Below are 24,816 nucleotides of genomic sequence, written 5' to 3' on the forward strand. Positions count from 1 at the left end.
ACATCTTGCTGCACACATTGAAGGATCTCTGCTTCCTTAAAAAATAGAGTCTGCTCATCCCCTTCTTGCACACAGCGTCAGTGTTAGATGCCCAGTCCAGTCTGTTGCCGATTACAACTCCCAGGTATTTGTAATCCTCCACCTCCTCCACCACTTCCCCTTTGATCTTTAGTGGCCGTGAAGGTGTCTTCTTCCTTCTGAAGTCAATCACCATCTCTCTGGTCTTACTAATGTTTTTTTTGTTGGTTTTTTTTCCATTTTTTTTTCTCTGACTCGTATTTTTTCTACAGTAGGCAGACAGGAAGGAGGGTGATGAGAGGGGGGAAGACATGCGGTAAAGGTTGTCGGGACCGGGAGTCGAACCCGCGACGTCCTCGTCGAGGACTAAGGCCTCCAAACGTGGGGCGTGCTAACCCCCTGCGCCACCACAGCACGCCTCTGGTCTTACTAATGTTGAGCCTCAGGTGATTCTGGTCAGACCACTCCACAAAGCTGTCCACCAGTGTCCTGTACTCCCCCTCCCCTCCATCCCCTATACACCCGACAACCGCTGAGTCATCAGAAAATTTCTGTAGGTGACATGACTCAGAGTTGTACTGGAAGTCAGTGGTGTACAGGGTGAAAAGAAAGGGAGAAAGCACAGTTCCCTGTGGAGCTCCTACGTCACTGACCACCACATCAGACAGGACACTGCCCAGACGGACAAACTGTGGCCTGACTGTCAAGTAGTCAGTAACCCAGGAGATCACTGAGTCGTTGACACCCATCCTCCGCAGCTTCTCACCCAGCAGCAGAGGCTGGATGGTGTTGAAGGCACTGGAGAAATCAAAGAATGTGATTCTCACAGTGTCTCCTCCACCATCCAGGTGCGACAGTGCTCGTTGCAGCAGGAAGATGATGGCATCGTCAACTCCTAAGTGGGGCTGGTAGGCAAATTGCAGGGGGTCTAGAAACGTCCTCACCCGAGGCCTCAGCTGGGCCAGGACCAGTCTCTCCATGACCTTCATCACATGAGATGTGAGAGCAACTGGTCTGTAGTCTTCTGGGTCGGCTGGCCTTGGCTTCTTGGGAACAGGAACCACATGTGATGTCTTCCACCGCAGCGGGACCCTCTCCAGCCTCAAGCTCAGGTTGTACATGTGTGCCAGGACAGGGGCCAGCTGGATGGAGTAGGTCTTCAAGATCCATGGTGTAATGCCATCAGGTCCTGCAGCCTTCCCCTGGTGTAATCGCTCCAACTGTCTCTCAACCTGGCCTGTAGTCACCTTTAGCTGGGGGTAGGTGTTGTTGTCTGCAGTAGAGATGGGGGAGGAGGAGAGGTGGTGTGCTGGTGGTAAGCTAAGATTGAAGACATTAAATATGGTAAAAAAATATGGCTTAAGTCAATGAGTAAAAACATATTAAATTCAATATGATTCTCAAATAAGCCGATCAAACATGATAAAAATATTACTAATTTCAGGGGAAAGAAGAAATAATTAGCTCCAAGCTAAATATTTAGCCTGCTAAAAAAATATTTACTTTAATCCTCAATTTAAACATTTTTGTCCCAAATTAAACATTTAGTTAGTGAGTTAAATATTTACCTATATTTTTTACTCAAAGCTAAATATTTAGTTTGAAACTGTTGCATTTATACATCAATGAATATCGTGGTGAAAACATGACTATGATAGGAAGATAAAATTAGTTCATTGTTCTGTTGGGTTAAATTACTGCAGCAAACAAGTTGGCTGTGAGTTTATGTAACATATGAGTCAATCCATGTAATTTATATTCAATATTCTTTTTTTAATCAGAGCCAAAGTCTTTTTATTGTCTAATTATTATAAGATATATTAAAATACGAATCACCCTTTCGTCCAGATCCAAAATGTTTGACTTCTGGAAAGGTTTTCATGTCTGTTTTTGGAAGGTGTCCGAAATTCAAGTTATTACATATTTTTGCTCAAAACCCATCAGGATTTACCAGATGGTTTACAAATGATAACATTGTTTTCTAAACTGCTTGGTCAATACAATGACAATTTTAACAGTCTGTTAAGCCAACAATATGTTCAATAATTTAAAATCTGTTATTTTCTTAACTAATAACCAGAAATAAGCACAAGAGACAATCTGATCTGATAACAGACATTTATTTTCTAGCCATGTGACAGTGGATATTATTACTGATTATTAAGTAAACAGCAGCTTCACTTGAGAAATAATATATTAACACAGATTAGCTTGTGCACAATAATTTTAATTCCCAAGGAATTCAGCTATAAATCAGAAAATGAGTCAAGTGAAAACTGAAATTTAAAGATTGACTTGAACTTTGTAATTTTGTGATGCTGGGAACATATGCATTTAGCCACAATTCACACACTGAGAAACCCAGGATTTCTTTGGTTATATAATTGGATTAATTGTGTCATCTATCCACTTCTTGTAGGCACAGACGTCCATGAAACCAGCTGGTGCAGCGTGTGCATACATAGAATCTCCAGTGAAGGCCTGGACGCCATACAGCCTGTTCCTGAACACCCATCCTCCACCAGAGTCGCCCTGTCACAAACACAAAGCTTTCAGTTGTTATGCTGCTGTGATTTATCCAGTAAAATAAATCATCACATCAAGTTTTTGTGCAGAAAATACTTTAAAGACCGACATACAACAGATGTGTCCTTCTTGGTGGTTTTCGCACTGTACCAATTCTGGTAACTGTACATGAGGTACTTGCATCTTGTCATAATCGCTTCCATCTTGTCATTTTTATCAATCTTTAACTCGGCACACTGAAGATCATCAGAAAGATGTATGACTGTAGAGAAAAAGCAGCATAAACACGTACGGTCTGTTGAAGTGTTGGCACATTTTGCTCAGGCTATCACCTTGTTGTCTGTGGTTATTACACTGCAGTATGTTACTTGTATAAAATGCTTTTTTTTAAATCAAAACTGTCACTATGTCCTCACGGTAAATATGAAACAGATACTCTATGAAAAGATTGACCTCCTAAACCTTCTCCCTGTTGTCCTAGTTGTCTGCAGAAATGCACCACTCCAGGTCAAAAACAACCAATCAGAGCCAAGAGGAGGATCTTAGCGCTGTCAATCAATGCTCATGTACAACCTGTTCACTGTACAGGGGAGCAACCTGTTATGTGTGCTTGTTCAAATTTTCAGGCTAAGCTCACAGTTTTCTCAGAACTTCCTATTTCAGCTTTAAGCAGTTTATCTCAGAGTTTGTGATCAAATCTTCAACCAGCTTACTAAGTTCAGCTACAATAGAGTCTAAAAATGATTTGAATCATCTGAATCATTTGAGGTAATACCAAAAACAATGAGAAACATAAACATTCATCTCACTTCTTCTGTTCAAAAAGCCAACTTTTGTTGGTCCATAACCTGCAATCTGAACCTTGGTGCCACTGAAACACAAGAAAAAGAAAACTAAAAATAAGTCACATTAAGAAAAACAACTAACTGTGGGAAACCAGAGCCCAAAAATATTCCTGCATGAACTTTGCCTCATCTTGCAGATCAAGAACCAAGTTCTGAATCTTGAGAAGATAAAACTTACAGTAGGAGAGTATCTGGACAGTCAGGCAGTTTGATTGGTCGGATTGTTGTTTTTTCTGACAGCTTCAGGAGCATAATCTCATGTTTACGGCCGTTGCAGTCTCTATAAATTTTACGTTGAGTGATTGTGTAAGTCATCTTTGCAGCTGTTTTAGGATGAACTCCTACATGTACCTCATTAACCCTGGGCAAAGAAAACACAATTATTAGAGAAACAAACAGAGTTATAGGTGATTTTTCAGTAAAACGTTTCCTCACTCACCATCCTGGATCTGACTTCCAGCAGTGAGTTGCAGTCAGAACCCACTGATCACTGATCAGAGATCCTCCACACATATAATGCTTTTTTCCATTAGATCTAAAGATAGTCACATGATACTGACGTTCATCGTCTCTACAGGTCTGACCTCCAATGATTCTCTTCTGCAGAGACACTGAGCTCACTGTAACACCTGGACAAGAAAGTTGCTGGTTTTAGCAAATTAAATCCACACAGTAGAAATAAGGAACCAACATGACAGCTTTATAATGAAAACAGTAAAACACAGATCAACATAACTCATAGCGTTCAGAGCCAGTGGAAGAGTATCCAGTGTCTCCAGTGTGTCCGACTCACCCAGCCCCAGCAGCAGCAGAACCTTCAGCAGAGCCATTGCTGGTCCAGCTTCCTGTGAATGTCTGCAGTCCTGCAGCAGCTTTTAAACTCTGTTCACAACTTCCTGCTGGACAGGAAGCCACCAATCACAGTGTTATGTATGTGATAAAACAATACATTATTCAATGGCACTATTTTGTGTTCTATGTGGAAGAATACCAAATGTGGTATCAGCGCATTGATCTCACTATGTTCTTGGGAAAAATGTCTAATAAACTAAGTCACGTTTCACTGAGGTTCTGTTGAGTTTATATAGTTAAGTAATGAGAAGAAACATGACTGACATCGATCTGTCCCTAACGTCAATAACACTAAGACTTTTAGACTTGACTGGAAAAAGTGTTCAGAGACATCGACTTGACTTCTATACCAATACGTTGGGACTTGAATTGGACTTGAACCTGTTTACTTGAAAAGACTTGATATTTTGCTTATAATCTAAACTTTAAAACAATTTCATTTATAAATTTGGACCCATTAATCAGGTGTATTATAGTCTATTTTTGCCCCCACATCAAGCATTACTTGTTTAGGTGTTAAGAAAAAAAGTCTCTTAATGTTTTTTAAATAATTTGTACTGCAAGTATCTCTGTTGCACTGAGCGTTTCACTGGCGGAGCAGAGTAATTCCTGAAAGATGGGTTTATCGTGGATGCATTTAACAGGTCACAAGCCGGAGCGTGGACCAATCACACCACTGGCGCCTCTGTGCTTTGCCTCACGCGTTGTCGCTGCTTGATGTCCAAAGTTTTCCTCAGCACAAATTGCATGCGCCTCGATTCACTCAAACTGAACACAGGCTGACCTGTATGGATATTTTCATCAACCCCCTGTGAGGACTTATGTTTCTTTTCATCAAGGTAGGAGTCAAGATTAGAACCCATTGCGTTAGCTCTGCTTGTACAGCTCTAATATAACCTGTAGTTGTGCTTTAAGAGGTGTACGTTGAGAATGATTTATATTTTGTGAATAAAAAAATATGTGCAGCGTTTACATCTCTCTGCCCGACACGACTCTGTTTCTGCACTGATAATGTTTATGTATGTGGTCCCGTTTGGCCGGTAAAGCTCTTCCGCCTGTGGAGGAGCTTTCACACTCACCTCAGTGTCGCGCATTACGCTGGTTTTATTAGGCCGCAGCAGTAATCATGGTGCTTCTTATTATTATGCTTCCTATAAACAAATTGGCTTTTGGGGGGCTTTATCATATTCAAAAACTCACCAAACTTGGTGGACCTGTCAAGTCTTTATGAAAATTACGTATTTTACAGTCAGCGCAAAAATCGCACAAGAAACGGCTCAACAGCGCCACCTGGCAACTTTCAAAAAACTCTCCGCATTGACCTTAGTTCATCGTAGAGGCATGAAAATTGGTACACTGATAGAGCTCCCCACAACATACTAAAAAATCAATTAATGTCATAGTGCAAGTCAAACAGGAAGTCGCCCATTTTGTATTGAAGCTCTGATTTTGACCCCGTGTACATCCTTCACATTTGATCTAACAGGTGGTCAGGTTGACAGATGAGGTTAGACAGGAATCTCCACGGACTATGATGTTTGCAGATGACATTGTGATCTGTGGTGAGAGCAGAGAACAGGTGGTGGAAAATCTCGAGAGTTTTTCCCTAAAGGCTTGCCCTGGACAAAAAAAACAAAGTCCAAGGAACAAAAATAAACCCAAACCAAAGACAAGAAAAGACCATGAAGAAACCAGGGAGAAGGGACGAGGAGCAGTGGCATGAAATAATGAGACAAACTGGTGATTAACAGTCTGTGATTTGACTAATTAGAGACGTGATTACATATTCATCTGCTAATCGGAAAAAAACATCTGTTTTATGTGGCTAAAATTTGGTTTGATATAAAGTGGAGCTAATGTGCTAACAAAGAGCAAGTTAAGGCCAAACATAAATACAAAAAAAATAGAAAACAAGCCCTGATGCTACATTGTGAAAAACTAAAATATCCATCAAAAAAGAAACTATGAATCCTGTGACTTTATAGACCAAAAATGTTACAAGGAATTTATAATGAACACTCTGTTATGGACAAAAGGACTCTTTGTCTTTTCTCTTAGCGTTTTATCTGCTCACACCCAAGCTGTATCCTAATGTGTCATTTCCTTTATCCTTACGTGTACATATGTGCGTGCACGTATGTACAGTATGTGTGTGTGTGTGTGTGTATAGATGAGCATGCAAGCTGCTAAAAGAGATAGAGGTAAACAAAGAATTATGTAATCTTAACAACCCCCCTGATGGGGTGGCACAGATACCACCCCACCATAACCACTAAGCGTGGTTGGTGCAGGTGGATGCTAAGCTAAAATATGGTGGACTGTTCTTTCTAACCGTTGCATTGTCCCATGGCTCCCACACAGAGCGCCATGTCTCCAGTAGTGACCCCCAGCCCTCAGTGTTGCAACAGTCTGGACACGTCCCACAAAGCTAAGCTAATGTGATAATAAGATTGAAGACATTAAATATGGTAAAAAAAAAAAAAAAAGGCTTAAGCCAATGAGTAAAAAGATATCAAATTCAATATGATTCTCAAATAAGCCGATCAAACATGATAAAAATATTACTAATTTCAGGGGGAAAAGAAATGGAAAAGTACAGTAGCACTTGTGGAGGAAAAAGAGGAAAACCTACCAGTACAGAAAAATGTAAGGGTAACTCAGGGTAAAATCTGCCCTTCCGCCCACATTTGCTGCTCCAGATGCAGTACCATTGGTTAGAGTGGTAACATAGTCACATAGTGCATTCACCCAATCACTGCATCTGGAATGGTTATACAGGCCTGCTCCAGCTTTCCCAGTCAGGTGTGAGGGGGGGAGCTGTAGACAGAGGTGCTAATGGTTTGTGCTTCCAAACAACTAGTTCTATCTTTGTTTCTATGCACTTTTAAGACTCACAATATAACAATTATTTGGATCTGAACACCCAGTGATCTTGGAGCCATGAAGCTGACATGCACTGAACTGTAAATGGAACTGGTGAGTTGCGAACACAATGTAGTTTGTTTGTTTACCATGCTGGTGGTGGTAGCTAATGCTAATTGTTTGGCTGGCATCTGCAGTTAAATGTCACAAGATCAAACTTCTGCTATGAGGACACCGGTGTCACAAGATCAAAGGTAATGAGATAAATGCTGATATCTTTATTTTGTCTTAAAGATTAGTTTCTGGATATAATTATATTTATTCCTGTATACAATAACTGAAAAAAGTCTACTTAAGTAGCAGGCTAGTAATTTACTGGTCCTGTTTATTTGAATATTTGTTTGTCCTGCATAGAGGTAAATATAAGTTAAATATAAGTTACTTATACGTATAGAAATTTAGTAAATTAGAATTTAAAGGCAATTTATTTCACTTAATTATATTCATGTAGTGAATAAAGTCAAATGCATATCAGAATATTTCACACACTACACAAATATTATCGACCAGCAACTTGACTTAGGAATTTGATTGGAACCTGTTAGGGGCAGAACAGATACTGTGAGAACCACCGCAGAGATAGTTTTTATGGATTAAAGACATTCTGTGCTAATATACTTCTTGGGAAAAGACGTAGTATAATCAGAAAGCAGCCCATTTTGAATAGCATTTTTTCTGGTACATAGTGTTATTTTAATTTAAATGCCACCTTAAACACTTGCACGTTAGTCAATCAGGGTTTCTGCAGGTTTCGCCAACTCAACTTTAAGGCTTTAAGACAATTATGAATTCAATGTAAGGCATGGAACAAGACAGAAAATTAATCATATCGTATGGGTAGCCAACAAAAGTGTGCAGAGTGTCAGGACGAACATCATTCAGCCAACTGGCAATCACTTTAAACTTAACCATGATGGACGAGAGTAAACTAGCTAGCTTTAGCGGCTATTAGCAGCTAGTTACTGATAGCTGCAGCTGCCTCGAGTCACAAAAGGCAATGAAGATGTTTGCAAACCTCTCAAAGAAAAAAGAAATCCACATAGAATATACAAAGGTAAATAGTGTTGCCACAACAAAATTTAAGACTTGTGATTAACGTATTTATATCTTTTCAATGAATTTAAGATATTTTAAGGTCTTATTGTTAGATGAATTTTAAGGATGCAAGGACACCCTGGTCAATGGGTCCACAAGGACACCGGTGTCCTCATAGCAGGTAAGGGGTTAAACAATGTCTGAATGGTTGACACAGATCTAGGCTAAATAGTTCCCATATCTACTTCAAAATGTAAACTTTTTTCTGAGATCTGGGTGATCATTAGATGTCTAAATGCAGACCTGTTGTTAGCTGACATTGACTGGTGGAAAAAATAAAATAAAGAAAATAGAAGCTGCTGTCAGTCTTGAACTCAGGACCCTCCAAATATTAGTCCAGTACTTTCCTAACAGACACATCTGACAGGAAGTCCACCCATTAACTTATCCATCGAAGCAGTCACCGGGTGAAAGGCAGAGTACACCAAGGAAAAGTCAAGAAACGCACACACACAGCCCCCCCCCCCCCCCCCCCCCACCCCCACCCCCCCACCCCACCCCACCAAGAAATATAGAGTTGCCACTAAACTACCATGCATGTTTTTGGACTTTGGAAACAAGCTTATACTTTGTTTTAACGGTAAAGTAAGACAAATATGTATTTATCAGGAAATGGATACGTGAAAATAGTTTCTTGCCAAAATGTGTCAATTTCTGCAGTCAGAGCATGAAGTTAGCAGCAGTGGTCCTTGGTGGTCCTTTCTACATCCAAACACAGAAACAGAAAAGTGTGTACCCTCTGAGAAAACAACTGTAATAATTACTAATAACAATTAAGATTTTTTTTTTTATTGTGGCAACACTAAATGGAACTCAGAAATATTATGCAACTTTAATGTTGGATCCAAAAAATAAGCAGCTCAGCAACGCCACCCTAGGAATTTCACCCAGGGAACATTACCTTCTTTTTAAGGCACACAGGTTCAAATACCCCCAAAGGGGTCGGGTGCAGTGTGGGATGGGTGGCAGCAGAGGGAGGGGACCCTGGCGGTCCGATCCTCGGTTGCAGAAACTGGCTCTTGGGACGTGGAATGTCACCTCTCTGGTGGGGAAGGAGCCGGAGCTAGTGCGTGAGGTCGAGAGGTTCCGGCTAGAAATAGTCGGTCTCACCTCGACGCACGGCTCTGGTTCTGGAACCAGTCTCCTTGAGAGGGGCTGGACATACTTCCACTCTGGAGTTGCCCAAGGTGAGAGGCGTCGGGCAGGAGTGGGCATACTTGTTGCTCCCCATCTCGGCGCCTGTACGTTGGGGTTTACCCCGGTGAACGAGAGGGTAGCATCCCTCCGCCTACGGGTGGGGGGACGGGTTCTGACTGTCGTTTGTGCTTACGGGCCGAACGACAGTTCAGATTACCCACCCTTTTTGGAGTCCTTAGAGGGGGTACTGGAGAGTGCTCCTCCTGGGGACTCCCTTGTTCTGCTGGGGGACTTCAACGCTCACGTGGGCAATGACAGTGAGACCTGGAGGGGCGTGGTTGGGAGGAACGGCCCGCCCGACCTGAACTCGAGCGGTGTTCTGTTGCTGGACTTCTGTGCTCGCCATGGATTGTCCATAACGAACACCATGTTCAAGCATAAGGGTGTCCATATGTGCACTTGGCACCAGGACACCCTAGGCCGCAGTTCGATGATCGACTTTGTCATCGTTTCATCGGATCTGCGGCCGTATGTCTTGGACACTCGGGTGAAGAGAGGTGCGGAGCTGTCCACTGACCACTACCTGGTGGTGAGTTGGCTCCGGTGGTGGGGGCGAAAGCCGGTCAGACCTGGCAGGCCCAAACGTGTTGTGAGGGTCTGCTGGGAACGTCTGGCGGAATCCCCTGTGAGACGGAGCTTTAACTCCCATCTCCGGCAAAACTTCGAACACGTCCCGGGGGAGGTGGGGGACATGGAGTCTGAGTGGACCGTGTTCCGTGCCTCCATTGTCGAGGCGGCCGATCGGAGCTGTGGCCGCAAGGTTGTCGGTGCCTGTCGCGGCGGCAACCCTCGAACCCGCTGGTGGACACCTTCGGTGAGGGATGCCGTCAGGCTGAAGAAGGAGTCCTATCGGGCCTTTTTGGCCTGTGGGACTCCGGAAGCAGCTGATGGGTACCGGCGGGCGAAGCGGCATGCGGCTCGGGCGGTTGCTGAGGCAAAAACCCGGGCGTGGGAGGAGTTTGGAGAGGCCATGGAGAAAGACTTCCGTACGGCTTCGAGGCGATTCTGGTCCACCATCCGGCGTCTCAGGGGGGGGAAGCGGTGCAGCACCAACACTGTTTATAGTGGGGATGGTGTGCTGCTGACCTCTACTCGGGACGTTGTGGGCCGGTGGGCAGAGTACTTCGAAGACCTCCTCAATCCCACCAACATGCCTTCCACTGAGGAAGCGGAGCCTGGGGACTCTGGGTTGGGCTCTCCAATCTCTGGGGGCGAGGTCGCCGAGGTGGTTAAAAAGCTCCTCGGTGGCAGGGCCCCGGGGGTGGATGAGATCCGCCCGGAGTTCCTTAAGGCTCTGGATGTTGTAGGGTTGTGTTGGTTGACGCGACTCTGCAATGTCGCATGGACATCGGGGGCAGTTCCCCTGGATTGGCAGACTGGGGTGGTGGTCCCCCTGTTCAAAAAGGGGGACCGGAGGGTGTGCTCCAATTATAGAGGGGTCACACTCTTAAGCCTCCCTGGCAAGGTCTATTCAGGGGTCCTGGAGAGGAGGGTCCGTCGGATAGTCGAACCTCGGATTCAGGAAGAGCAGTGTGGTTTTCGTCCTGGTCGTGGAACGCTGGACCAGCTCTACACCCTCGGCAGGGTCCTGGAGGGTGCATGGGAGTTCGCCCAACCAGTCTACATGTGTTTTGTGGACTTGGAGAAGGCGTTCGACCGTGTCCCTCGGGGAGCCCTGTGGGGGGTTCTCCGGGAGTATGGGGTACCGGGCCCTTTGATACGGGCTGTCAGGTCCCTGTATGACCGGTGTCAGAGTCTGGTCCGCATTGCCGGCAGTAAGTCGGGCTCGTTTCCGGTGAGAGTTGGACTCCGCCAGGGCTGCCCTTTGTCACCGATTCTGTTCATCACTTTCATGGACAGAATTTCTAGGCGCAGCCAAGGTGTTGAGGGGATCCGATTTGGTGGCCTTAGGATCTCATCTCTGCTTTTCGCAGACGATGTGGTCCTTTTGGCTTCATCAGATCGTGATCTGCAGCTCTCGCTGGAGCGGTTCGCAGCCGAGTGTGAAGCGGCCGGGATGGGGATCAGTGCCTCCAAATCCGAGGCCATGGTCTTGAGCCGGAAAAGGGTAGAGTGCCTTCTCCGGGTCAGGGGGGGTGTCCTGCCCCAAGTGGAGGAGTTTAAGTATCTCGGGATCTTGTTCACGAATGGGGGAAGAAGGGAGCGGGAGATCGACAGGCGGATTGGCGCAGCGTCTGCTGTCAAGCGGGCGCTGTGCCGGTCCGTCGTGGTGAAGAGAGAGCTGAGCCAAAAAGCGAAGCTCTCGATTTACCGGTCGATCTACGTTCCCACCCTCATCTATGGTCATGAGCTTTGGGTCATGACCGAAAGAACGAGATCGCGGATACAAGCGGCCGAAATGGGTTTTCTCCGTAGGGTGGCTGGGCTCTCCCTTAGAGATAGGGTGAGAAGCTCAGTCATCCGGGAGGGACTCAGAGTAGAGCCGCTGCTCCTTCACATCGAGAGGAGCCAGTTGAGGTGGCTCGGGCATCTGGTCAGGATGCCTCCTAGACGCCTCCCTGGTGAGGTGTTCCGGGCACGTCCCACCGGGAGGAGGCCCCGGGGAAGACCCAGGACACGCTGGAGGGACTATGTCTCTCGGCTGGCCTGGGAACGCCTCGGGATTCCCCCGGAGGAGCTAGAAGAAGTGGCTGGGGAGAGGGAAGTCTGGGCCTCCCTTCTGAAGCTGCTACCCCCGCGACCCGACCTCGGATAAGCGGAAGAAGATGGATGGATGGATGGATGGAGGTTCAAATATGCAGGTGTGTATGACATCTGAGACAGTTCACAAAGCAATTTATTAAATTCTATTTAAAATATTATTTTAAAAACAGTGCCCTATAAAAGAAAAGCAAACAAGAAAACAGAAGAGAAATCACAGTAGCTGAGGTAAAGGGACCAATAGCAAGGGCCGGCTTCCACCAAACACAGCAAACAAACAAGAAAACCTTTAAAGCACCAGACGCAGTGAGACAACCCAAGCACAGTAATCACGGCACACAGAAGAGGAAGACACCGTCAACACACCAGCACCAACACCGGACTTCAGCAAAGGAGGAGGAAGAGGAGGAGAAGAGCAGCGCAGTAGCGTTCACTTTGCGACCTGTTGCTGATTTACAGCCAGAACCCACTGGGAGCGAGCCACACGGTGGGAGCACCAGGAGGACATGTCAGGATGAATCTTCTTTTACACCACGCCCACTTTGTCCAGCCGGAACTGATTTCACCTGGAAAATATTTGTATAGAAATGGGTACCTTTCTATACCTTTCTTATTTAATGGCAGAAAACATACATACATGAACCAATGCTGGTTTAGCCACATAGACCTGAGCAACTCTCACACACACCTGTGGCGTGGCGAAGACCAATGTCTGCTTCGTCTTCATCTGGGGTGACTTGGCGGCCAGCTGGCCCTGCGGCCAGATGGACGCTATTTCTCGGGAACGGGAACAAAGCAGGAGGCGTCCCACCGAGCTGGTCTGCTCTCCTGGTTGAGAACGTGACTCACGACTGCAGACAGCTGGCTGGCACGACTCCTCAGAAACCTGCCAGCTGATCCCATCAGGGCCCCGCGGCCCCGCCTCGGCCCTGGCTCCAGCTGTCTCCTCGCCTCTCCGGCGGTCACCGTGAAGGCAGGAACAGCGGCTCGTCAACAGTGGGACGGAGCTCAGTGGGGACATGAGCTTTGTTTATTAGTAAAAATGACTCTAACATATCTGAATATCTGGCAGTCTAAAGAAGAAAAAAGTTTAGTCACCAATGTGAAGTTCCCAAAATGTCTGGTGTGCAGTGAGGAAGTGCAACATTTTAAACCAATTAATCTTTATTTGTATAGCAGTATTAAATACAATGGAGTGACTAAAGTGCTTCACAGGTAAAATAGGCAAAATAGTGAAATAACAGACATAAAAACACAATGACAGATGATTAAAATACACAAAAAGAGTAACATAACCAGCTTAAGGCCAAGAAAAATGAATTCAATTCAAAATTCAAATTCACTTTATTGTAAATTTCCCCAATGTGGGAAAAAAAATAACAGAGCAGTCCATAAAGCAGTCTTTTATTTTTTTCTTTTTTTTTTTATTATTTCAATCTTATGTAGATGCATGTCCCCACATACCTTAACTTGCTGCCTGACACCTGAATTTCCCCAATGTGGGACATCCTTCCATCCATCCGTCCATCCATCCATCCATCCATCCATCCATTTTCTAACACCCTTGTCCCTAGTGGGGTCAGGAGAGGTGCTGATGTCCATCTCCATCTAACGTTTCGGGTGAGAGGCGGGGTCACCTGGACAGGTTGCCAGTCTGTCGCAGCAACGTGGGATAAAAAGTTATATATTCCTTCTATTCTATTCTTCGGCTTAAAATTGCATTAGGAATTTTTTCGAGAAAAAGTTGGAACATTTTTCTTACTCCTCCTTTATACTTTTTTCATTTTGTGCTTTTTAATAATTCTTCTGTCACTTCTTTATCTGACCAGTATTTATTTTTTTTAAGGAACCTTGATGGACCAATTATTGAATTATTCAGAGCACGAAAAGAGGCACCTACGTACCAATCAACCTGGCAGACAAGGCATTTTGAATCAGACTGTTTGTAACTGCAGTTGCAGAGACTAATTTGTAGAGACTAATTGGTAGTCTCTACAAATTATCAGTAGAGACTCATTATTTATCTGAATCTAAAATGCTAAAAACAGCTTATCATGTTTTGCAAGTATATTATGACATCATGAAGAAAAACAATCATCCTACTCCCTGCCTGAGTTGGAAATTTAAATTTCTTTTAAAGCCAAGAATACCTTAATGATCCGAGCTCAAGCTGAGAAGTAAAGGTTCTGCAGAAATAGAACTCGGAAATAAAATTGGGGGGAAATATCTTTTCTTGAAGAAGCTCCCCCCTGTGGTAACTAGCCTTCACATGACAGGCTGAGTGCTGCTCTTTGTCATCCAACAGGAGGAAAACACATTTTTTGTTCACTTATCTCATGTTCACACTTTTTGACAGGTCGTTTTAATTCAGCTGCGTTTTCGTCAGAAGATTTCAAACTTTTCAAGCACTTTTAGCTCAGAAGGCGGTGGCTCTGGATAATTACACGTAGTTGTAAGAAGCAGATGTTTTGGGGTTTCTTGTGTTTAACATCTAAATAAAGTCATAGTGAAGCAGGAGCACCAACTTTTGAGAGTTGAGGCAGAAAAATTACCTTTCAGAAGGGAGGCTGGGATTCCTAAAGGAGGGTGTGAATATGTTTCAGGTGCAGAGACAAGATGGCTCCATCAGTCCATATTGTTCTGAACAGCGTCCTGATGATGTGTATTGATAATGAAGTGCATCAATGGAGTATCTGTTACTTATGCCATACTACATTATGCTGTATATCACTGATGTATCTGTTTAGGGCAGGAAATAACTATGGGACTACATTTTATATTTTAAGGTATAACTAATATCCGAGGGTTAGAACATTTGTTTTCCTGCTTGGAATTGGCAAGTGCTTGAACCTGGATCACCTGTCTTGATATTCCTAATAAAAGTCGGGAGAGGAATCAGCTGACTCGTGTCTTTTTAACCAGAAACAACATGTAAAGTTTAAGAATTTCTAAAAATACGACAGCTGGTACCTGCCTAATCCTGGCCGCAAAGTAAAAATTGGCAAAACATTTCTTACTTGTACTAAACAATTGACTCAGCCTTAACTGATGGATTATAGACCACGATCTATACAGTGAGTAATAAAAAGTCGCATTTACCACCAGAAATAAGTGCAAATATTTCCAAATTAGCATCACAAACACTTTTTATTGCAAAAAATCACTAAAAGAATCACAAAATCCTGGACGAACTGGAAAGATTATTAATGTTATTGAATTTTAAGAATTTATTGATATTTTAACAGTTTGTGAAAAGGTTTGATCAATACATTATGGCACAACTGGCCCTTTAAGAGCATTCGTGATCTTGATTTGGCCCAAAACAAAAATGAGTTTGCCACCCCTGATCAAGAGGATAAAATATCTTGCCTGAATTAACAAGTAGAGCTGCTCAATGCTGGATTTTTTATTTTATTTTTTTTTCTATCAAAATACAATTTTGTTGTCATTCTGTTATTCCCTTATCTAATGCCTGTAGGAAAACGAGTCGAAATATTATCAGAGAGAAATTAATTGGTTAATAACATAACACAGTGTGTATTAAAAAGAGAATAATACACACGCCGTCACAATTTCCTAATCACTATTTGCAGCTCCAACAGAATTGTCCGATACGTTTATGTGGGAAGCGAAACAAAATTCTTGAATAAAATTTACCTCATGAAAGTCGTGTCATTTTGTGTAACAAAAAAAACAAAAACAAATAATGAAGCAGAGGAAATACACCTGCTCTGATGGTACACACTTTGCAATTTTTAAAAAAAAATACATCAGCTCAGCAGATGACTCTGTGATGATAGAGATGACGCTCGTCTGAGCATAATGACTAACTCTCCTTTTATTTATTTATTTATTTTTTTCCTGCCTCTCGTTTTCTAGGACTAGCTGTAATACCAGAGCACGAGAGGGGATCGTTTCTACGTCAGAGGCAGCAGCAGTCGCAGCAACGCCCCCGCAACACATCTTACATTCAGGGAGGACGACTCTGTGAATGAAAAAATAATCTTCCAGATAAATAAATTCTTGTGTTTGGATTTGCACTGAATATGCTCAAAACTTCACAACTGCTGCTATGTGAATGAGTGAGGAAAACTTCTGCGCGAAAACAGAAAAGCAGATGCTATTTCTGTAAATGTGTGTGTGTGCGTGTGTGATGTTGTGTTTTACATGTTCCTGGGACACTCAGACAGTCCTTTGTTCTTCCATCCGTTGCTCGTGTCTAATCATCTTGAAGCCGCGTCTTCCTTCTCTCAGACAACAACAACAACATGAGTAAAGCTGCCACCAGTCCAATTAGATGTGAGACTGTGACAGTGTTAAGATCTGCTTCGCCTGACACTCACACCTTATCATGTCACTCACTAATGAGAACTCTCCAGGGTGACTGCATCCATGATGATGAAGCGGTCACGTTTTTTTCCCCTCTCTCTCTTTCTCTCCTCCTCTTCGTGCGCTTTCATCTGCCTCTGATCTCCGCGGCTCCGCTCTCAGGCCGGCTCGATTCTCAAGATTCTCCTCGCCTTCCTGGCCGTGGTCAACAGGAAATGAGGAAAGGCTGAATCACGCTGGGAAGGCTGTCTCTGTCATCAATAAAACCTTTGTGATAAGGCTTAATGTATTTTCTAAGAAGTCCCTGCTGCTCCGTGTAAGATGGAGAGCCGTGAGACGGGACTTCTCCTTATCAGTTTGCTTTGTGCGTCTCGTCTTTTGATGTAAATCTGGCCTGCGCACCGCTTCGGAAACCGAATCTGAGATTTATGCTGAGTATGGACAGTTTTTCTAAGATTTTCTTCACCCTCCACATTTATTACCGCTTCTGATACTTCAGATTTTGATATCGAATTGACACCACGCAAATGCAGGACCAGAATCACCGATATTGATACTGATACTGATATTGATACCAATGCGATACTTTTAATTGTCTAGGTTTGAAATATCATGAAACTTCAAAAGTTTTTCCTTTGAATGATTTTGTTAAAACCTAGGACAGAATTTGAACATAGTTTATGCCTACAAAATACTTTAATAACATACTAACATGGTAATCAGAAACAATAGAAAATCAGAACAAATTCGCTTTTTTCCCCCCTAAATAAACCGAGGTGCTTTGTGATCTTGATGGGGCTGTGGATCTCATCCTGTTACGTCAACCTTAATTTGGGACGGAAGCTCACTCAGCTCCTTACCAGCATGCCTCCTTCTTGTCCTGCATGAAAACGTCAAACAGAAAAAGGGAAGGAAAAAGGGCCACAGCTTTGAGCAATTGCATGAGGTTTGCACGTGCACGTTGACAAAAAGCGCGTGAGTCACAAAGTTAATTATATATATAAAAGGCTCTTCTCTGTGTGCTGCTTTTCATCCTGTTCCTGCTTTAATACCCGCAGGCTTCTGTTTCCATCTGTCTCCCCGTTACTTTGTTGCATGCTTTCATGCCCTGAGGATTGTGTCTCTGTCCTGATCGCTCTGTGCCTCCAGACCTTTGTTTTCTTTTTTAATGTGCACCGACTTCTGAATGAAGCATAAGACGTGACGTATCTCGACATTGGAGCATGTCAACCGTGCCACATAAGCAGGCCTGACACTTGATTGTCGATGGTACGGATACGTGTAGAAGCGGCATGTCTTTGACAGTTTAATTTTTGTTTTCTGAAACGGCAACAGAGATGAAAAAAATAGTAGACTGAATGTATTTCCTCTGTGGTCTTAAGAGAGTAACAGCGCCCCGCCTCTTTAGACACAAACACAAACAAAGAACACACTATCTGACGTCGACATTCAGCTCTGAGGCAGTCCATCACAGACGAGAGGGAAAAAAATACAAGAAAAACGCCCCTGGAATGAAAACAAAACATTCAGAGCTCTGATGAGTTGCTGAACTTGTCGTTGTTCCTGTTGCATAAACCGAAACGCCTGCAGGCGGGTGCACCGTAATGATGTCAGCGGTGACTTTGCATCAGGCGAACTGGGGCAGACAGTGAAGGCAGGGCCGCATCAGCTGGTCTGCGTGTGTTCATCGCACTCACTCCAAACCACCGAGACCCGAGACGCCCCGCCATCGTGGGAACAGCTGGGATCGTGTGTTAAAATTTATGGAAGATATTTCGGAGATTATTTAGTCTTGTATGAGTTTTGGACGGTTTAGGTTCTTCTTTCACAAACTGGTCCATGTAAACCTGCGCAGGTTCTGCGGCGAGTTTCGTGTCGTTTGGAAATCCCGTCAGCCACTGGGACTTTTGGTAGTTCAGGCAGATAAAGGAATGTTGTATAATGTGTTGGAGTCAAACCTCTGCTCTGTTTGTTGTTTTTCTCAGACCTGCAACCAGCTAAGTACTATGGTATGCAGTTATGTAACTAAGGTATTGCTGTTGTGGTGAGGCGAAGTAAATAAATATCTCTCCTTAGCAACTTTGTGTGATAGACATTATATTGAAGAAGTGTCAGGGTTTCACATTTTTAGCCAAAATCACTCTGTCATTTGAAAATATTTGATTTTGTCTTCCAATATCATCAGATTATACATATTGCTTATATATACACTGCAGCAACCAACTGCAACAACAACAAAAACTTAAGTATTTTTGGTTGAGTACACTCGGAATAAGACAAAATTAACTTACAATCAACTTTTCAGCAAAATAGAGGAGCTTGGTTTAAGTCAAAAGACCATTTTTAATGAAAAATTACTAGCTCCACTGGTAGATCATTCCACTTTTAACATGACATTTTTCCCATGTCAGACCTAGAGTATATGTCTGAAGAGCAGTTGGAAGTAGTTGAAAGTTTTTACTTTATGGTTTTGAACTCACTCTGAGCTTTAAGCTACTTTGATGCACTACAGTGGAAATTTGAGAAATATTGGGAGCCAATAAATCCTGTTAGATCGGGGGTGTCAAACTCAGTTTTATTTTGGGCCATACCAAAAACATGACTGCTCTTAAAGGACCGGTTGTGTCAGAATGTATTGATGAAAACAATTAAACTGTTAAAATATCAATAAATAGATGTTTGTTTCATCATTTAATAAGTGTTTCTTAAATTAAATAATATTAAATATCTTTTGATCAGTCCCTCCAGGATTTTGTGATTTTTTTTTTTCTTTTTGCAATCAAAAGTGCCAGCTTTATGCTGCTAATTTAGAAATATTGGTAGGAAATCTTTTTGCGATATTTGTGCTAACAGATTATGTTAAATGTGACTTTTTATTACCCTCCGTATCGATCACGGACTATAACTTGACATCAAGTAAGGCTAAGGCTTAAGTCACTTAAACCCAACGTTTTAGACCTTTTTTGAGGAAAAAATTGCAGTAAAATCAGAAAAAAAAAATGTGAGGATCTGTTTGTTTTTTTTTTCTAAATTTAGTGAAAAACTAGAGTGACTTTTTGATGTAATTTGGAGTCTAGAGGGCCACATAAAAAGCAACGGCGGGCCATATCAGGCCCCCGGGCCTTGAGTTTGACACATACCTGTTAGACGTAATCTTAAAGGTGGACCATTGCCACCTGATACCACTGCTGAGATTTTTGTTTGAATATACAAACACCTGGACTAATACAGAGCAATGCTATAACTACTATTATTACTTAAGAAGCAAGAAGGAAAGTTTTTTTAAAATTAAAAAGTTTTTAAAATGTAACCCACTGGAATAACTCTGTAAATCAGAGCTGCATGTCTTCTGTATGGATCATGGGTTTACCTTCATAGAAAGATGAAAATCATGGGCTCTTCTTTACTTGTAATCCTGACTCAGATCTGCGATATGTGGTTGCATTTTTCAGCCTACTGGGGAGGCCATCAAGCTTTCTCAAGTGCCATTTTGGATATACGTCATCAAAAAAAAAAGAAAGGCTTTTTGAAGTCTCTCAGTTTTTACATGAACAGAGAGGTAGATAATGCACTCACTCACATTAGCGAAGTAATGAAAAAAGACAAACACATGCTCAGTTTAAAGCGAATCCATCTCAACCACAGGTAGAGGTGGCAGTGTGATTAGTGGTATATGATTCACCCTCTCCTCTCCTGCTAAAGAGCTCTGCATATCTAAGTGCAGCCTCTTTGTGTCCAGCTCACATCACCAACTTATCACGGCCTTACGCAATCCCACACCTCCATACGTTAGCGGGCTGCTCAAAATAACACTGCGCCCTTCCTCTCCCATCCAGGGACGCGACGTTCCTTAAAGGCCGACGCCGCAGGGATTCGTGGGAGGATGAGAAGCAGTGGTGGCGATGACTCCGACCTGAACCGAGCGTCTACGAGGTGAGGCCCGGGATAACGCAATTGTTTCCCCTGCTGGAGAAAAGCGAATCCATGACTTCTGAACATCTGAAGTCCCTTCTTCATTACAGAGGCAGTATTATGTTTTTTTTTTTTTTTTAACTTTATGTCATGTTATGTTATTCCCTCATCAAAAACATACCTGGAGTGTTGCCTTGATTATTTCATGCATGTTTGAGAAATTCTTTAATCTTCCTTGGCAACCAGTCAGCTGTGCAGAACGCCTGGTTGGACCTAGCACCGCCTTCCAGCAACCCCACCCACGTCTCCCCAACTCAGCTCCTTCAGACACCACCAGGTGTTTGCTGCTTCAGACAATTAGCAAACACCTGGTGGAACTGAGCATCTACTGAGCTCATTGTATGGGCTACTGCTTAGCGCAACGTTTGGAAGAATGTTGTTAAAGAGTTAATAGAGGCGGAGTTTAAGGAAGAGTAGGAGTTTCTTAAAGAGACAGAAGCCCAATTTCTAGGCGTTAAACTATGAGGTAAAATTTCTTTTAAGTCACATTTTATTTGCAGCATTTTTATAACAAGTGAAAGTAACATAGTTACTTGATTGTGCTGTAAAATGGCAATATGTGGCAGTAAAACAGATAATACTGTTGGTCGACATATCTGTAAGTCTTTGACTGCAAAATTATTGGAATAATTTTAGTAATTTTATTTTAGTCTTCTTTCAACTCGTCCATACAGGCCAGATTTGTAAAATATGTGACATATAGTTGTGTTGTCAGCTTATTGTCTCCCTTAAGCTACGGATTATAGTCGCCACTCCAGATTTACAGCAGGTTTGTAGTTCTGCTGCACTCTTTCAATTTTCACGATTGGATTAAGCAGTCCTCTGTGACATATTTAAAACTTGAGTTTCTGTTTTATAACATAATCCAGTTGAATTTATAATGAGAACTAAATTACACAGAAGTGGTGGGTTTTTAATAATTAGGTTAGTTTTGAAGAAATTTGTTATACTGGACTTTACGTACAAACACACCTCACTTAAGATTTCTATTTGTAAAACAACTTGAAAATAATCACTTGTCATTTGTGTGGTATGTACAGTCATGTTAAAAATTACACTGAAAAGTTCATTTATTTTAGTAGCTCAATTCACTAAGTGAAATACATTTTATAAAATAATTACACGCAGACTGATGATTTTAAGCTATTATTTCTGTTAATTATGATTAGTTTCCCCTTAAAGCTAATGAAAACAGGACATTTACGATTCAAATATTACATCAGAGTCGGACCAATAAAAAAAACATTTTAAGGCAGAAATGTGGACTTTATTAAACGTGTTTTCATTACCGGCTTAAAGATTATCTTCCAAAGCTGATACTGTAGATACATGAACATCTCAGTAAGTTGTAATATGTGCTCCAAAGAGGCTCATTTGTCAGATTCAGCATTTATTTTGAACATAACATATGCAGGTATTAGACGTGTTTAGTATTAAAACACTTTTTTTATTGGTTTGATTTAATATTCTAGTCTTGAATGTTGTTTCCATTAGCTGTAAGCAGAAAATCATCATAAGTAACATGGATAAAAACATGAGTCTGTGTGTAAATATTCTGTATGAAGTGTTTTTACTCAGTGGACGGGCTTACTGAAACAAACACATTTTTCAAAGATATTGTAATATATTGAGATTCAGCTGCAGCTCAAAAACTATTTTGAATGCAGAAAATTATCCTTCTTCAAGATAAACCCAAATATGCTACAGTTGATATTGGCAGGCCAAAACTTTAGGAAAGCCACAAAACAAAAATCAGCCCCAAAAGTCAAATTGATGGATCATTATGTAAAAGTTTATAGCTTCAAAATAGTTATTAGAGATTGTAGTATCTCTCACATTTATACTTCAGTTAGCAAATAGGCTGCAGGAACTGAGATCTGACACACAGTTGACTTTCATACTCTAATTACAGATCTGAAGTGATGCACTCAGAGCACTGATACATTAAGATCATCACTAATGTCTGTAAATGTTAGGTATGAGGAAGTCTGTTGTCTAAACTACAAAAAATGCCCACTGAAAATAATGAAACACTTTATTATGTATGAAAGAAAACCTTCAAAGACGGCGTGGAATTACTGCTTACACATTCTGACAGTGAAGAACAATCAACCAGTGTTTGTTTCTATGATAACGGCATATTATGGTAATCACAAGAGAGCCCACTGAGAGATTGACTGACAGCTTTTTAAAATAAAAAACTGTTTACGGCTACAACAGCAGCCTGCGGCTTCAAAACAATTCGGGAAAAAGATCTAATGAGGAAAAGGTGTTGACTTTCAGTCACAGGATCTTTTTGCTTATGCTGACTCAGGGGGTCAACGACGTGACACACAGCAAACCGTGTTTACCCAAATCTACAAATGCACAACACTCACCAGGAAGGTATGTGCATGCACAATTAAAAGAGGCGTGGCAACTTTTTCCAATGTTCACGCCTCTGCGAGATTGGCACAATATGCGTCACATCGCTTATCCATCAAACCTGAAAGGTTTAAATTCATACGATAAACATCCACTTACTGAAAGTCCCAGGACATATAATTCAGTTTTAAATACCTTTCTTTAGCTTGCACCCATAAAAATAAAACGCGCAGTTGTGTGTGAGCCAAAAATCTGGCAAAAGGCGGAATGATTTAAAAAATTAAAATAACATCCGTGCAAGAAGTGACAGAGCTTAGTCATAAATCTCCATTTCGCCCCAGCAGCATTCCTGCCTGATGGGCATGAAAGTAAAATGTTTGAGCGAAACTAAGCTAACATTTCACTTGCTAAGGGAATGCTAGTTGCATATTTGTCAGGAATTTGCTTCTGGTTCAGACAATGTCACAAAAAAAATGTTGGGAAATCTTTCCTTGTTTGGATTTTTATGGAAAATTGAGTGGGATTAATACAATTACGTTTCTATAACTTAAACTGATACGTTACTATACTTCAAACTGAATGACGTACACCAGCGGAGTAAAGTTTGAAAAAAAACAAAACATTTTCCTTCAGTTGTAAGGTATGAACAAATCACCTGGCCAAACCGTTACAGGGGCGTAATCATATAGACATTAAAACAGACTGTGGCAAGAAACATCGTGGAATCGTATTTTTAAAGTTGTAATCGTCAATTTTTACTGAGGAAGAAATAAATAAAAATCTTGATGGATTTTGTTTCCACAAATTTTGGACTAAGGATTCCGACTGGTCTGCACAAATGTTACAAGTTATAAAACCCCAAAGAACAACAGAAACTCCCTCAAGTCTGAAGGTATTGCTTTTGAAATTATACCTTTCTTTGATGGAGAAGTACATGGCACATTGAAACCCAATCCGTACTGTGGTACAGAGGCTCAAAACAAAACTGAGATTTTCGTTTTTGCTTGAGAAAACCAGGTGTTTTCCACTGAGCGTTTCACTTTCAGCTTACATTTCCTCAGATATACCGTCCGGCTAAAATGGAAAGCACATGACTTAGATTATTTTAAGGTTTCATTGTAACATTTAGTGAAAGCATTACTCGCACCTGCGTTCAGCCACAGCATGGCCTCATCCTGTGTTACTGCCGGGCCTCTTTTTAGCGAGTGTTTATTTTCTGACTTTAGTCGCAAAAGCAGCGAAAACAGTTCGACATGCTCCCTGCACAGAACTGAATCTGCCTGATAACTAAGCCGGACAGCCTAATAGTAAAAAGATAGAGTAATTTGCAGAGGTTTAATTGTCAGTCATGGTTCATTTATGTGTCGTAGAAAGATTTCAGTGACTTTATAGAGAAGGGTTTGTGAAACACTGACAGCTAGCACCCAGTTTCAGATGGTTTCAGCTATTGAAAAGCAACTCAAACAGAAAATGTTTCTATCCTTATGATACAATCCTACTATGTCTCTGAATATGAAATCATTTCTGGCACTTTAAAAAGTGACGGATACATTTCTTCTAGTTGAAATGCTGTTTTCGCTTTGTCGACTGGATCTGTCGGCTCAGCCAGGGATTTTTATTTTTTTTTTGCCTCTAACAAATTTTCTTCCAGTGTTCTCTATTTATTTCTCATTAGATATTAGATATTCACTGAGGTTTGGGTCATGACCTGAAAACATATGGACAAATTCAGCAGTTATGAATAATCTAGCTGTGGTTGCTGGGAATCGATTCCAGTGTACTGACATTATGAGTTTCTTCACCTGATTAGGATTCAGATTCAGATCTTTATTCATGTCCCAATGGGCAATTCACTTTACAGCATCAACACACCAACAACTAAATGCCCCTGCTTCAACCAACGGAGGCTAAACACGTCGATCAAAAACATACAGGTGCTGGTAAGGCTAAAAAGGTGTACAATGAATAAACAATAATGTAACCAGGGTATTTTTAGTGTGACTTGTTTCAAACTACTAAAACCAGCTGTTAACCT

The 24,816-nt window shown here is 42.0% G+C and overlaps 1 protein-coding gene across 1 annotated transcript; it reads right to left on the reverse strand.

The window, feature by feature from the left end:
- Window positions 1-2,119: 2,119 nt before the first annotated feature.
- LOC116719338 (arginine esterase-like) lies at window positions 2,120-6,416 on the reverse strand. The gene is made up of 6 exons (XM_032561830.1): window positions 4,183-6,416; window positions 3,829-4,018; window positions 3,568-3,750; window positions 3,354-3,415; window positions 2,658-2,806; window positions 2,120-2,550 (listed from the first exon to the last, which is right to left on the reverse strand). Exons 1-6 carry the CDS (start codon window positions 4,217-4,219, stop codon window positions 2,395-2,397), a joined length of 777 nt encoding a protein of 258 aa, XP_032417721.1. The 5' UTR covers window positions 4,220-6,416; the 3' UTR covers window positions 2,120-2,394.
- Window positions 6,417-24,816: the final 18,400 nt, after the last annotated feature.

The sequence above is a fragment of the Xiphophorus hellerii genome, chromosome 5, assembly GCF_003331165.1.
Source record: "Xiphophorus hellerii strain 12219 chromosome 5, Xiphophorus_hellerii-4.1, whole genome shotgun sequence".
In the NCBI taxonomy this organism is placed as follows: domain Eukaryota; kingdom Metazoa; phylum Chordata; class Actinopteri; order Cyprinodontiformes; family Poeciliidae; genus Xiphophorus; species Xiphophorus hellerii.

Excerpts from the sequence above, each read along its gene's own strand:
- LOC116719338 (XM_032561830.1), bottom strand. The coding sequence starts at position 4,219 with ATGGCTCTGCTGAAGGTTCTGCTGCTGCTGGGGCTGG. Across the intron at positions 3,416-3,567 it reads TGTCCAGATACTCTCCTACT|TGGCACCAAGGTTCAGATTG; the intron begins GTAAGTTTTATC and ends CTTGTGTTTCAG. Across the intron at positions 2,551-2,657 it reads CCAAGAAGGACACATCTGTT|GGCGACTCTGGTGGAGGATG; the intron begins GTATGTCGGTCT and ends TGTTTGTGACAG.